This window comes from Leucopleurus acutus, assembly GCF_964270905.1.
Source record: "Leucopleurus acutus genome assembly, chromosome: 16".
In the NCBI taxonomy this organism is placed as follows: Eukaryota; Metazoa; Chordata; class Mammalia; order Artiodactyla; family Delphinidae; genus Leucopleurus; species Leucopleurus acutus.
In genome coordinates, this window is record NC_139158.1 from 67,085,082 (window position 1) to 67,099,487 (window position 14,406).

General features: G+C 53.2%; 1 protein-coding gene across 3 annotated transcripts in view; it reads left to right on the plus strand.

Annotated features, from left to right (window-relative positions):
- The window catches only part of PPP1R16B (protein phosphatase 1 regulatory subunit 16B), a gene marked incomplete at its 3' end in the record, with an annotated part of 98,859 nt that overhangs the window by 66,816 nt on the left and 17,637 nt on the right, over positions 1-14,406 (plus strand). For all 3 annotated transcript variants that reach the window (XM_082857026.1, XM_082857025.1, XM_082857027.1), the window contains 2 exons: positions 9,892-9,962; positions 13,948-14,093. In XM_082857026.1, coding sequence (XP_082713152.1) covers positions 9,892-9,962; positions 13,948-14,093 — 217 coding nt within the window. The remainder of the gene's footprint in view (positions 1-9,891; positions 9,963-13,947; positions 14,094-14,406) is intronic.

A 14,406-nucleotide genomic window follows, 5' to 3' on the forward strand; every position in this document is an offset into this window, starting at 1 on the left:
CGGATATTGGGCTTGTTTCCACTTTGGGGATATTGTAAATAATGCTACTATAAAATCTGTGTACAAGTTTCTGTGTGGACATGTGTTCATTCCTCTTGGGTCTATACCTAGGAGTGGAATCACTGGGTCATATGGTAATTCCATGTTTACATTTTGAGGAACTGCCAGACTGTTTTCCACAGCAGCTGCACCATTTTACATTCCCGCCAGCAATGTATGAGAGTTCCGATGTCCCCACATCCTTGCCAACACTTGTTATTGTCTGACCCCTCTTCTCAAATGGGCCCTGGAGGGGGGCTACCTAAGGAAGAGCAAGGCCTGGCTCCTGGGCCCTGGGCCTGGGGCTGTGACTTTGAGTCCACCCTCCACCATGGCTGAGTCATCGCCCGGGATCCGGGGGTGCACTTCCTGCCTGTGGGATGGGCTGCACCAGTTCCTGCAGAAACCGTTAGACTTGACTCCACCCTCAGCCCAAGGCGGCTGGGCTTCCCTAGAAGCAGCTATTTCTGGCTCTTTCTGCTCCAGGGAGGAGCAGTAGTGGGTAGAAAGGTTGAAGTTGCTCAGTGGAATGATTTGGGAAGCGCAGTGCACTGAGGACCCGAGACAACCTTGACTTGGGAGGAGAGGAAAGAGGCTGGCCCTTCTGGCATGGTTAAAGCAGTAGGCTGGGCCCCCTGCAGCCCTGACAGCACCCTGAGGAGGGGCAGAGGGGGAGGGAGGGCCAGAGGAGTTGGTTTGACCAGACCCCAGGTGCTGGACCCCATGAGACTCAGCAAAGGGGAAGGGGAGGAAACAGGGCCAGCAGGGGGCACGACTTTCCAAGGAGGAGGTGCAAGCCTAGGGGGTGGGGTGCAGCAGCCAGAGGCCGGCCATGAGGATGCTTCGCATCAGGGATGGGGTGGGGTCTGCCTAGAACGGAGAGGCAACAGGAAGACAAACAGAGGAAGTGGTGGAGCTCAGGCTCGAGTCAGCCCCCGAGTTGCCACTCATTTGTCACGGGACCTCAAGCTAAGTGTTAACTTCCTGCCCCAGTGTCCTGTCTGCAACCTGCTCTAACAAGAAGGTTCTGGGATGACTGTTAGCGATCGTTGTCTTTATTATCATGTACTGAACAATGAACTGTTGGCAGTGGTCTTGACCTTTCTTCTAGCTTTTTGTCAATGGCTTTCTTCACGCTAATATCTGCATCCATCTTGCACATCTCTTTGCTGCCCACCTTCCCTTCCCCGTGTCCTTGTTTGGCGCAGTTTTAGCAAAGTGGTTACGTGTTCAGCCTTTGGAGGTGGCCAGACCTGGGTTAAAATCCCAGCTCTGCCATTCCCAGACACGTGACCTTGTGCAAGTCATTTCACATGTTCAAGCCTGAGCCTCAGTTTTCCCATTTGTGAATTGGGGTGATGGTAGCAGGCAGTTAATTTATAATAGCAGGTCATTAGTCCTCGTAACTGGCTTAGGAAGACTAATGGATTTGATGGACAAAGTGCTTGCTGTACAGTCAGTGCTGGATTGTAGAAAGGACACCAAAGGTGCAGGAAAGAGGGAGTGAGGACTGGTCTCCTGGGTGGGAGGGTCATGATGGTGCCTGGGGCCTGGCCTGGAGGTGGGCTCAGGGACTCCTACGGTCAGCTGCCATGTCTGGCTGTATCGCCACTGGACGCTTGGGGAGGGGTATTCGCTGCTTCATTTCTGTGCAAAATCCATGCCTGTTGCTTTTCAGTCCTCAAGTCACACTCTTTGTGTTGTGTCTGCAGGACTATGCATGTGTCCCCAGGGAGAGACCATGTCCCACCGTCCCAAGGCCCCCCTGAACAAGCAGCCTCGTGGGCCCCCAGAGCATTGCGCATTCCCTCCATTCCTTCCTGCCTTTGTTCATTCACACAATAGATTTTTTAAAATAAAAATTGTATATATTTGGGCTTCCCTGGTGGCGCAGTGGTTGGGAATCCACCTGCCAATGCAGGGGACACGGGTTCGAGCCCTGGTCCGGGAAGATCCCACATGCCGTGGAGCAACTAATCCCGTGCGCCACAACTACTGAGCCTGCGCTCTAGAGCCCGTGAGCCACAACTACTGAGCCCACATGCCGCAACTACCAAAGCCCACGTGCCTAGAGCCCGTGCTCTGCAACAAGAGAAGCCACCGCAATGAGAAGCCCGCGCACCGCAACAAAGAGTAGCCCCTGCTCTCCGCAACTAGAGAAAGCCCGCGCAGCAGCGAAGACGCAACACAGCCAAAAATAAATAAATGAAAATAAATTTTTAAAAAATTGTACATATTTAAGGTACACAATGTGATGTTTACCTGATTAGTATAGTCAAGCTAATTAACATATCCATCTCCTCATATAGTTACTTTTTTGGGGGGAGATGTTGGTTAAAGGGTACAAGGTTGCCATGATGTAGGATGAATACATCTATAGACCTAATGTGAAGCATAATGATTATAGTTAATAATGGTGCTGTATTGAGTACTAGAAATTTGCTAAGAGAGTAGAGTTCAGGTGCTCTCACTGCAATAGATATTTCTTGACCCCCTGCTCTGAGCCAGCCTCCATGCTAGACACTGGGGATACCAGTCGATGGGGTTCCCTGCCCTCATGGAGCCCCCAAAACTAAACAAATCACTATATAATTAATATATGCTAAGTAATGACCCTATAATTATAAATTGCCGTAGGAGCTACTGTGAAGCAGAAATGCAGGGTATTATGGGAGAGAATAACTCAGGCAACTCGATTGAGGAGGCCTCTCAGAGGAGGTGACATTTCAGCTGGAATTGGAAGGAAGAAGAGGAGTTTGCTGGCCCAAGTATGGGAAGAAAGAGGGCTCTAGGTGCAGGAAACTGTGTGTAAAGGCCCCGAGGAGATCAGTTTTTGTTTCGTTTTGCTTTAAGAAATGGAAGAAACCAGTGTGACTGAATTGGTGAGGGTTTCAGGGAGTGGGGTTTGGAGGGAGGGACAAAGTAGGGGTGTGGAGGGTCAGAAACTAGATCTGACCTCCTAGGTCAGCACCTAGGAGGTGGTGGGAGGATGAGGCTTCATTCCTGGGTGTTGGGTGGGAAAGGAAGCGAGATGGGAAGGGAGGAGGGCTTGGTGAGTGGGTGTCCTGTGAACGTGATTGTGGAAGTCATGTGGCCAGGCGACAGCAGCTCAGCCCCAGGGCGCCCCCAGCAGATGTAGGTTGTCCAAGGTCCACCTCCAGTAAGCAGACACCTCTGCCTTGCTGTCCCTGATCCCCCAGGGCAGGAGCAGGACCCACACCTGTGGTTGCACGTCACTCACCAGCCCGAGGTCAGGTGTTCTGCTCTGTGGGGTGGAGTGGGTCAGGTGGCAAAGAAAACACAAGCTTGTCAGCAGTGATTTCTCCCCAAAGGCAGCCGCCACCAGCTTCCTGCCGAGATGGGCCAGTTCAGCCTCGCTCGCTACAGCTGGAGACGGAGGGGAACAGATGGGCCTGCTTGGCCCAGATTCCAGCCAGATTGCCAGGGAGTTGTGGGTGGAGCGACGGGCTTGGCGCCAGGAGCAGGAATACATGAGGGGAGGGCGGGAGCCACCTCTTTGCCATCGCAGAGGGGTCTTGCCTTCACGGGGGGTGGTGGGGACATTGGCTGTGGCCTCACTGCGGTCCTTGAGCCAGCAGATGCTCGGAGCTCCCTGGAGAGAGACGACCTCTGTCTTTTAGGACCAGGTCAAGGGCTCTTGAGAAATGCAAGATATCCATGATTACATCTCCAGCACCCAGCACAGGGTAGGACCAGGCAGGAGCTCAGTGGTTGTTTTTTATTTTTATTTATTTATTTATTTATTTTGCGGTGCGTGGGCCTCTCACTGCTGTGGCCTCTCCCGTTGCGGAGCACAGGCTCCGGACGTGCAGGCTCAGCGGCCATGGCTCACGGGCCCAGCCGCTCCGTGGCATGTGGGATCTTCCCGGACCGGGGCATGAACCCGTGTCCCCTGCATCGGCAGGCGGACCCTCAACCACTGCGCCACCAGGGAAGCCCTATTTTTAATATAAATGATAGTAGTATCTTTCGGGCATTGTCTTACTTAATCCTCACAGCATCCCCATAAAAAAGATGCTGTTGTGATCCCCATTTTACAGATGAGGACACTGAGGCACAGAGAGAAGGAAGAACTTGCCTAAAGCCACAGCTAAAGAAATGTGTGAGGACAGAGGGTCACTTGGACAAACTGATGGGCAAGCCTGGTGTTGGTGCTTTGGGGAGAGACCTGAGGGTGGGCAATCAGGAGAAGTGGTGGCCATGCCCAGCTGGAGAGGAGAGCATGCCCTTCTTGTCTTTGTCCTCTCTGAGCCCCAGCCAACCCTCAGATCCCCCTAAGCCAGTTACCTCCATTGTGCAAGGTGCTTGGAGAGCAAGAGAAGAACCTGGAGGGCTAGGAACATAGGATGGCCTGGTCAGGTTGACCAGGCTGCACACTGCACAACTCAAGAGCTAGCCATTCCCATAGACTATGCTGAGAACAGTGTCCCCTGGAATTGTGCAAGCTGGTAGCCCTGTAGGTGGACCACACCATGCAGGACCGTGAAGACCAGGGTCATCAAATCTTTTCTGTAAAGGGCCAGATAGTAAATATTTTAGGTTGTGCGGGCCATACATCTCTGCTGTAAGTACTCAACTCTGGTGTTGTAGGGTAAAAGCATTCACGGGCAATATGTAAATCAATGAGTGCGGATGTGTTCCAAGAAATTTTAATTTATGGAAACAGGCTGCCTGCCAGATATGGCCCTTGCACCATAGTTTGCTGACCCCAGTGAAGGCCAAGGAAGGATTTTGAACTCTATTCTAAGAGCAATGTGGAACCACCAGAGGGTTTTAAGGAGGGAATGAGAGAAGGCAACTTTGTGTTTAATTTGGCCCCTGAGATGTCTGACCATGACCCCGGGGCTGCCATGTTTCTTCTGACCTGGTTGTGGATCCCTGAGCCCTTCTGTCTGCAAGAAGAGGCGTGGCCTGGGACTCGAGGGCCTCTGATGCTTGCAGAGCAGAGGTCACTCTGTCCACTCTCCTTTCCCCCTCCTCCCCATACCAGCTCTCAGCCCGGCTCTGGTTACTCCAGCAATGCTGGTTCGCATTCCTCGCCTCAGGGACAGAACAGAGCAGCCTTGTGGCTAAGAGCCTGGGCTTAGAAATCAGAGGGTCTGATTTCCTCCACTCGGTTGCACGTGGCTGTGAGCTGCACTTCCCTGACCCTCTGTCTCCTGTTCTCCGTAAGAGGAATAATTAGACATGAACCCATGAAAGAAAGTGGTTCTGCATGTACCTGGGCGCATAGGAGGCGTCCAGTAAGAACACACTGTAGATAGAAGAATCATTTTTCTTGCTGAACCCCAGAGGCAGGAAAACCTGGCTAGGCCCTGGGTGGTGGGGTCTTTGCTCCAATGAGTTGTGTCCAGAGCCAGGCTCCCAGCTAAAGCGTTAGTAGAACCACGGAGGGGGCCTTGGCTCGTGACTATCGACGGCTCCTTAGAGATGAGGATGACTTGTCCCACCTCTTGGGCTGAAAATAACTGCCTAACATTGGAGTAATTACATGTCTTAGGCTCCCGTGCCACGCGGAGAACACCCCGATAATTACTGCACACGGGCTCCCGTGCCACGCGGAGAGCACCCCGATAATTACTGCACACGGGCTCCCGTGCCACGCGGAGAGCACCCCGATAATTACTGCACACGGGCTCCCGTGCCACGCGGAGAGCACCCCGATAATTACTGCACACGGGCTCCCGTGCCACGCGGAGAGCACCCCGATAATTACTGCACACGGGCTCCCGTGCCACGCGGAGAGCACCCCGATAATTACTGCACACGGGCTCCCGTGCCACGCGGAGAGCACCCCGATAATTACTGCACACGGGCTCCCGTGCCACGCGGAGAACACCCCGATAATTACTGCACAGGGCTCCCGTGCCACGCGGAGAGCACCCCGATAATTACTGCACAGGGCTCCCGTGCCACGCGGAGAGCACCCCGATAATTACTGCACACAAAGGATGCTTTTGGCATCTGATGCTCCATTTTTGCCTCAAAGAGTGTCTCCTGGACCAGAAGCCTGGTCCACCACCCACCCCCAATGGAGAAACTTCCAGAAACCCATCCTGCACAGGGACATCATGGTCACTTCCACTCTCCCAAAGGCCAGCTGTCAGGCCCAGGACAACCCCACCAGCCCGTGGACAGGCTGGGCCACAGTCTTCAAACATGGCCTTGAGGCTGAGAACAGCTACCGTCCATCCTGGTAGGAGGACCTTGCCGGCAGCACTGCATACTCCAGATGCGAGCCATACGGGTCAGCACTACAGGGTGGTCTGCTGTGCTCGGAGATGGAGAAGCTGTGTACTTGGACTGAGCTAAGGGTCTGCCAATTAGGTCAGGGTCCTGGAAAGGTTGTTGAGGATTTACCATGTGCCAGGCCTTAAGGAAAGAGCAGTAAGTGCCAGGTCACTGTCCTGCCCTACAGAGGCAGACCCAAAGTCTACCATAATTACTCAAATTGTTACTTAATTACGGTTGTGATAAGGCTATACATGAGATGTATAGAAGCTCAGGGCATGCAGACCGGGGGGAGTGCCTTCGTCTGGAGAGTTTGAGGGGAGATGTACAGGATGAGGAGTGAGACAGGTGTGTGTGTGTGTGTGTGTGTGTGTGTGTGTGTGTGTGTGTGTGTGTGTGTGTGTGTGTGTATTAGAGATGGATGCATGGATATGGGTGGATAGATGGTTGGTGGATGGGTGGAAGACTGGATGGATGCTTGGATGAGGGTGGACGGGTGGATGGATGGGTGGATGGGTGGATGATTGCGTCTTCCAGGCAATGGGAACAGGCTATGCAAAACTCAGAGGCCAGAGGAAGTATGGTGACTCCGTAGCTGACAAAAGACCGTTGTGGAAGATGTTTGGAGTTTAAGAAGTGAGACTGGAGAGGTAGGTAGGTTAGGAGTCCTGTGTACAGCTGAGCAAGCTGTGCACTGCTCTGCCCTGGGCTGGGGGGTGCCAGTCTCACAGACCACAGTGTGAATGGTTCCCCCTGGAATTGTGCAAGATGGAGGTCTGCAGGCAGGGAACACATCGTGCAGACCTTCTATGCCATAGTAAGAGTTTTGGACGTTGTTCCCAGAGCAACGGAGTGCCACAGAAGGGTTTTAGCTCTTGGCGATGGGGCTAATTTCCATGTATAATGCCCCAAAGCAGCACTGTCCAATAGAAATTTCTGTGAAGATGGAAATGTTCTATTTCTGCACTTTCTAATATGGTAGCCACCTGTGTCTGTTGACCACTTGAAATGTGGCCAGAGCGACTGAGGAAGTGAATTTTGAATTTTTATGAGTTAACATTTGAAAGCCATGTGAGCTAGATGTGGCTAGTGGTTCCAGAGGACCTGACTGTATCTAGTATAAACTCCTGTCACTCTGACCCCCAGCAGCAATGAAAGCATCTAGGGCAAGTCTGCCGGAGATGTCACCTCTTGCCAGGACGCTGGGTGGAGGCCTTAACCACCCCTTCACAGGGGCCTCTGTTCACACTCAGGCCAAGGGTGCCACTGGGGCTTTGGGTCCGGGAGCTGGGACTAATGAAGACGGCCCCCATCCCCGCTGCTCCAGAGATCTCACCTTCTTCCCCAGCACTCGCTGGGGGTGCCGAGCAGGTATTCAGCCTGCAGAATGGATGGCCTTCCCTCTGCCCTTCACAGGTCACTCGAGTTTGTTCCTCCACAGCAGAGGCCAATCTAGGAGGAAACCACTGCGTCCCTGCCCCATCGCGTGGGTGGTGGGCTGTAGTGTGGAGATAGCACCCCTAGCGGGCATCAGGGGCTGTGCAGTTTGGGTCGTGCTTTGAGGAAGCCAAACTGGGTGGGAGTGGGACGGGGCTCAGAGGGCCCAGGCCCAGCCTGCTTCTCCCATTTGCAGGACCCAGGCCTCAGTCCCTGGCATCATGAGGGCCTCACACACAAGCCAGCTTGTGTAGTCAAGTTCCTCCATTTGCTCTGCAAACGGCCACCCCTTGGTCACCCCTGCAGCCTAGAGGTGTATTTTCCCACTGCATGGTCCACGCTTGGGAAGGTGGATCTGGGGAAGAGACCTGTGCAGGCCCTACCTTCGGGCTTGGAGACATTTGAACAGGGAAGGGTAAGATGGGCCAGGAGAGGAACCATGGGCTTTAATGGACTCCATGGACGCCTCACCCCATGGGAGCTGTGCAGCTGGAGGCTGGCCAGAGATGGGTATCCTAAAGCTTGGAGGCCATGGCAGGGGCTCCTGCTGCTGGCTGGAAGGGGCCTGCAGGGCTGGTGGGTTCGCTCGTTTGATGTCGGTCTCCTGCTACCCAGACTCTGAGCCACACGAGGGCAGAGCCCATGTCTCTCGCTCATTGGTGTATCCCAGCATCATTCCACATGCTGGCATACAGTAGGTGCCTAATATGTGTGTACTGACTTAATGAATGAACGCACTGAAGACTCCCTGTGCTCTGGCCCAAGTTTCTGAGCAGGTGGACTTGAATATATTGATATGATGATGTACTACCAGTATGTGTGTGCTGACCCTCCCTCTTTCCCTTTGCCCTTGGGTCCAGGATGGGAACTAGGGCTTGAATGGGTTGGGGAGGATGGAGAAGGAGGGAGGGTCCCCTTGGAAAAGGGCAGGGAGTGGTCCTAAGCAAGAGGGATTGGAGTCTGTGGCTAGAGTTCACTTTGCCCTCCCACACCCCAGCTCCCTCCCCCCTCCCACCATCCCTGAAAACACACACACACACACACACACACACACACACACACACACGCTAGACAAAGGTCTCAGGATGGAGGGCAGTTAAAGCCTCTGCTTTAAAACCTCAAGGCTCAGTAGGGCCAAAGCAGGGACATTTGGCACTTATGGGTGCAGGGACCTGCAGTGTTAATAAAAATAATAACAACCTCCACAACAAGTGCTGATGCTCAAACCATGTGCCAGACACCATGCTAAGACCCTGCCACAGCTCACCTCAGTTATTCCACGTGATGTCCTGGTGAGGTGGGATTAACATCATCCCCATTTGATAGAATAGAAAACTGAGGCACAGAGAGGGAAGTGTCTTTTTTTTATATATATAAATTTATTTTTGTTTATTTATTTATTTTTGGCTGCATTGTGTCTTTGTTACTCTGCATGGGCTTTCTCTAGTTGCGGCGAGCAGGGGCTACTCTTCATTGCAGTGCACGGGCTTCTCATTGCGGTGGCTTCTCTTGTTGCAGAGCACGAGCTCTAGGTGCACGGGCTTCAGTAGTTGCACACAGGTTCAATAGCTGTGGCTCGTGGGCTCTAGAGCGCAGGCTCAGTAGTTGTGGCGCACGGGCTTAGTTGCTCCGCGGCATGTGGGATCTTCCCAGACCAGGGCTCGAACCCGTGTCCCCTGCATTGGCAGGCGGATTCTCAACCACTGCACCACCAGGGAAGCCCCAGAGGGAAGTGTCTTGACTGAGGTTGCACAGCCAATAAAAACAGCATCTACATTTGAACCCAAGCCATTGGACACCAGAGTGTATGCTTTCAGTGACTAGAATGTTCTCCCTCTAGACAACAAATGTAAATCGCTTAGCTCTGTGCCTGGCGCACAGGAAGTGCTCAATAACCGTTAGCTCCTGTCATTATTATGCAGAGTAAGACAGGCAGTGCTGTCCACCTCTTGGAAATCCTGGACAAGAGATCTGTGTTCTGTGCCTCAGTTTCCTCATCTGTGAAATGGGGAGGTTTTGACACTTACCTCTCACCCCTGTTGTAAGAAGTAAACAAGACTGTTTGTGTCAGGACCTGGGGGAGAGTGGGTCTTACCTGGGTCCCCCGCATCCCTGCACACCTGAAGTGTGACAGGACAGTCACTCCTGTCCCCTCTGTTGCAGTGCGCTACTTCCTGAAGAATAAGGTCAGCCCTGATTTGTGCAACGAGGATGGACTCACAGCCCTGCACCAGGTAAGGAGCCGCTGGGGCCCCTGGTTCCCTGCTGTCCACCTGGACAGGTACCCCATCTCCCTGCTTTTTCCTGCCCAGAGCCCTCAGGGAGGAGCGAGAGGGGAGCCGCAGCTACCACATCTGAAAGGCTCTTGTCTGCTTTGGAGACGAGTGTGTCTGTTACAGACATGCCCACAGAGCCCCGTGCCCACATGCACGGCACACACACAGCCTCCGCGGACAGGGAGCCTTTGTACGCTGCGTCCTCACTGCCTGGCAAAGGGTTTGACAAACAAAGCAAGTTTGTCTGGAGCTTGCCAGTTTCCGAAGCACATTTGTTCACACCCACCAAGGCATCCATCCACCCCCATGACAAAAGTGATTGACAGGGGGCTTATGTGACCTTCCTCAGGTCACACAGCCATGAACTCTGGCCAGGAATCATGTGCTACCACATCCTTTTTAGGGCAGCGAGATGGGCCCAGGCCCCTTTGGCTGGGGAGGGGCTGCTCTGGCTGTCATTTGTCACCTGGATGCTGCAGCAGCCCCCTAACTAGTCCCCAGCATTCAGGCAGCGCTGCCTCTGATTCATCCTCCAAGCAGTGGCTGCAGGGATGCTCAGACCCAACATTTGCTGATGCTATTCAAAGTGCTCTGGTGTCTTTCCATAACGCTGGGGGTGAGGAACTGCCCTGTGCCCCTGCTGAGCCCACCATGTTTTCTGGCTGCCTGGCCTCCAGCCACTTGACTTCTCGGTCCCTTGCACACACGGTACTGCTCCCCGTCGCACTTCACCCAGCGCTTGGGTGCGTGCACAGCAAGAGCCTGAGAGCTCTGCTGTTATATCCATATCCTTTCTTCTGAGCATCCCTTTGTCATTTCATCCATTACCATGACTGTTTAATGCTGATCTCCCGTTACCCAGACTCTGCGCGGCACAAGAGCAGAGCCCGTGTCTCTTTCTCATCGGTGTATCCCAGTCTTACTCCCCATGCTGGCATACAGTAGGTGCTCAATATGTGTGTGCTGAGTTAACGAGTGGGCACGCTGAGCACCCCTGTGCTCTGGACCAAGTTTTTGATCAGGTGGACTTGAATGCAGCCTGGCGGGTGGGAGGCCAGGCAACTGGAACCCTGGGCTGGGGAGAGCCTCTCCGTCTCCCTCTGAGGGCAGGAAGGGTGGGCAGAGACTGGCCATCCCCCTACCCATGAGCCCTGGGGACAAGTCTCCACCCTCAGCCATCAACCCAGGGGCTCCTCATGTGTCCTCTTGGCTTCTCTTCCTGTCCCGCAGGGCTTCATGCATCCACAAATTCTAGCTGTGTGACCCTGGGCAAGTTATTTAAGCTCTCTGTGCCTCACTTTCCTCATCTGTAAAAGAGGAATAACAAGTATCCATCTCGTTGGGTTGCTGTGAGGATTAAATAAATACACATAAAAACCCTATAAGCATCACTTGACACTGGGTAAATATTAGTTATTATTAGCATTAAAATTTGTCACATGTTCACTTCTCGGCAAAGCCACTTCACTTATGTGAAGTGTGGTTTGATCGTCACAGCAACTCTTTGAAATATTATTATCCCCATTTTACAGCTCAGGAAACTGAGTTCAGGGCAGCACTGTCCAATAGAACCTTTACGGTGATGGAATGTTCTGTGTAACGACACTGTCTGGTCCGGTAGCCTCTAGCCCCACATGGCTGTGGAGCCCTGGAAGTGTTGTTCTGAGGATCCAATGAGGCAATGCATGGCTAGCAAGATGCGTGGCCCTAGTAACTCCTCAAAAAGCATTAGCTCTTATTATTGACAATGCGACATATTATTACTGCTCTTGCTGGGGCTGTTGTTATAGGTGTCATCATTATTGTCACTACTGCTCCAATACAAAGAAGGAGCACAGGAAGGAGAGCTTTCTGTGGGTTTTCTGCTCTTGGCAACAGGGAGCCTTTCAGAGGGTTGTAAACTGAGAGCAGCGTGGCTGGATTAACAAAGAAGCTCTCTCTGGCTGAGGTGTGTGGAAGGGAAGTGACAGGAAAGCAGAGAGAGATGATGAAGCCTCAGCCAGTGGGGATGAGGCAGTGGGGATGGGGACAGCGACGCAGGAGATGGAATCCACACCTGGTGATAGACTGGACGTGGGAAGTGACGGGGTGGGAGGAGTCATCCAATGCCAGGTGTCATTGCCCACCTTGGGGAATGCAGGAGAGGAGGCCGGCCCGCTCCGTCACGTACCAGCCCCCATTGCACTCCTGCATCCAGGTCCCAACCCAGCCCTTGCTCAGGTACAGACTGGCCCAGCCCATGGGCATCCTTCTCACACAACTGCAATTCTGTATGCATAATCCCCCTGCCGCACACCGCCCGGCCCATCTTCATGTTTTCTGCAGCCCTCAGGGTGGGATCTCTGGCCCTCCTGTCCCCCGATCCCAGGGGCTGGGCTGCTTCTCCTCCTATGGACCGGGCCATCCCAAACCCAAACCCATCTCCCGGTGACAGCCTGGGGACCCACGCCTTTCCCTGACGCCTCACTCTGGTGCCTTTGGGTGCCCTCTGCCGGCGTTGCTGTGTCACTGCATGGTTCTCCCGACTACCTGAGGCAGCACCCAGCTCCACTGGGTCACACATGCCCCTGCTGTCCGGAGAGGTGCCCCCAGAGCCAGCCAACCCCAGATCGGCTGGTGCAGAAAGAGAACCTGGGTCCCTGGCACCATCTGTGCAAATGGCTGCTTCTTTCCCATCTGTCCCTCTGGCACTGGCCCCTGGTTCTGCTGAGAATAGGGGTGGAGGCTGTGGTGCCGCCCCATCTCCATCCCCATCCCCACACCCACCTGGGGCTGTGGGCTGCCGCAGGTGCCCCTGCTCCTTCTATTGGCATCCAGTCACCTCTCCACAGGCCTATGGTCACTTCTCTAGGTTGGACCACCATCATCTCTTACATGGGTGATTTCAGCATAGTTCCTCACCATGCCTCTTCTCCCCTGCAAAGCTTGTGATCGCAATCTCTTCTCCACATGCAGCCAGAGGAGGGACTTTTTAAAAAGCAAGCTTGACTGTTCTGCTCCTCTGAGTATAACTCTGCAACATCTCCCATTGCACCGAGGGGTAAGCGCTTCCCTGGATGGGCAGTTCTGAGCACTTTGTCCCCTGCTGGCTTCTCCAGAGGTCACCTGGGATGCATCCTGTAGTCTGTAAAGTGGTTTCCTGTCTTCTACTTCCTCTGTCCTCACTTTTCGCTGCTCATGGCCCTGGCGTGAGGCCCCTCTGTCCGCTTGGAATCTTTCACCCTCTGTCCCTGGAGTTTGGGAGCTCCAGTGGCTGTTGGAGCCCTGCATCTCTCTGGGGGCTGCCCCACGTGTGGACAAGCAGAAGCACGGGCACGGCTGTCTCCTCTTAGGGACTGTATTAGGACCCCTTAGAGCCTCACACAGAGCTTGGTTTTCGGGGGCGAAGCTTGGTTACTTGGGACTTCCCCAAGCACTAGCTTCTGGGTCAGAAATTCCTAAGTCAGAGATTCCAAACTGTGATCTAGGAGGTCACTGCTGTCAAGGGGGGTCTCCCCCACCCCCATCCCTACCCAACCAACACATGCCCCTGCTTGAGCCCGAGCAGCCCTGCTTGAATCGATTGGTTATCTAAGTCAGAGTTCTCCGTACAGTTTTGTTGGAAGGAAGCCTTCTGAAATTAAAAAGAAAAGGTTTTAAAGCCTCATTCCAAATTTCATCACATTCCACCAACATTTGCAAAACATCTTATAGATGACTTTATTTTTAGATTGTCTTTGTATTTTTATCTCGTATATTATTAACTTACTCACAAGGAAACAGACTCAGAAAGGTTGAGTGGCTTGCCCAAAATCACACAGCATGTACGTAATGGAGCTGGATTCAAACTCAGGCAGATTGGCTCTGCTGTCCTTCTTGTGGCCTCTCGAGGGGGAACTTGGTGTGCCCTCGTCACGACCCAGGGCCCTGCCGGGAGCTGACCCTGCCTGTGTCCACCTTGCAGTGCTGTATTGACAACTTTGAGGAAATTGTCAAGTTGCTCCTTTCCCACGGTGCCAATGTGAACGCCAAGGACAACGAGCTGTGGACGCCCCTGCATGCCGCGGCCACCTGCGGCCACATCAACCTGGTGAAAATCCTCGTTCAGTAGTACGTGCCCCTCTCTCCCCCAAGAACAGCCTTCCCTCTGCCTTTGGTTTTTTCCAAGTTCTATTTTTTTTTTTTTTTTTTTTTACTTTCATCTCCTCTCTCTCTTTTTTTTCTGTCTCGTTTGGTGCCTGCCACTCCTTCTCTTTTTCACCACATTCCCTTTCCATCCCTGTGTCTTCCTCTCTCGTTTTCTCTCCATCTCTGTCTCTTTCTTCCTTGGTATCACTCTGTCTTTTCCACTGTGTCTCTCTTAATTCTCTCTGTCTTTCCTTTCATTCTCTTTTTTTCTACCGATATTATTGGGTAAAATATA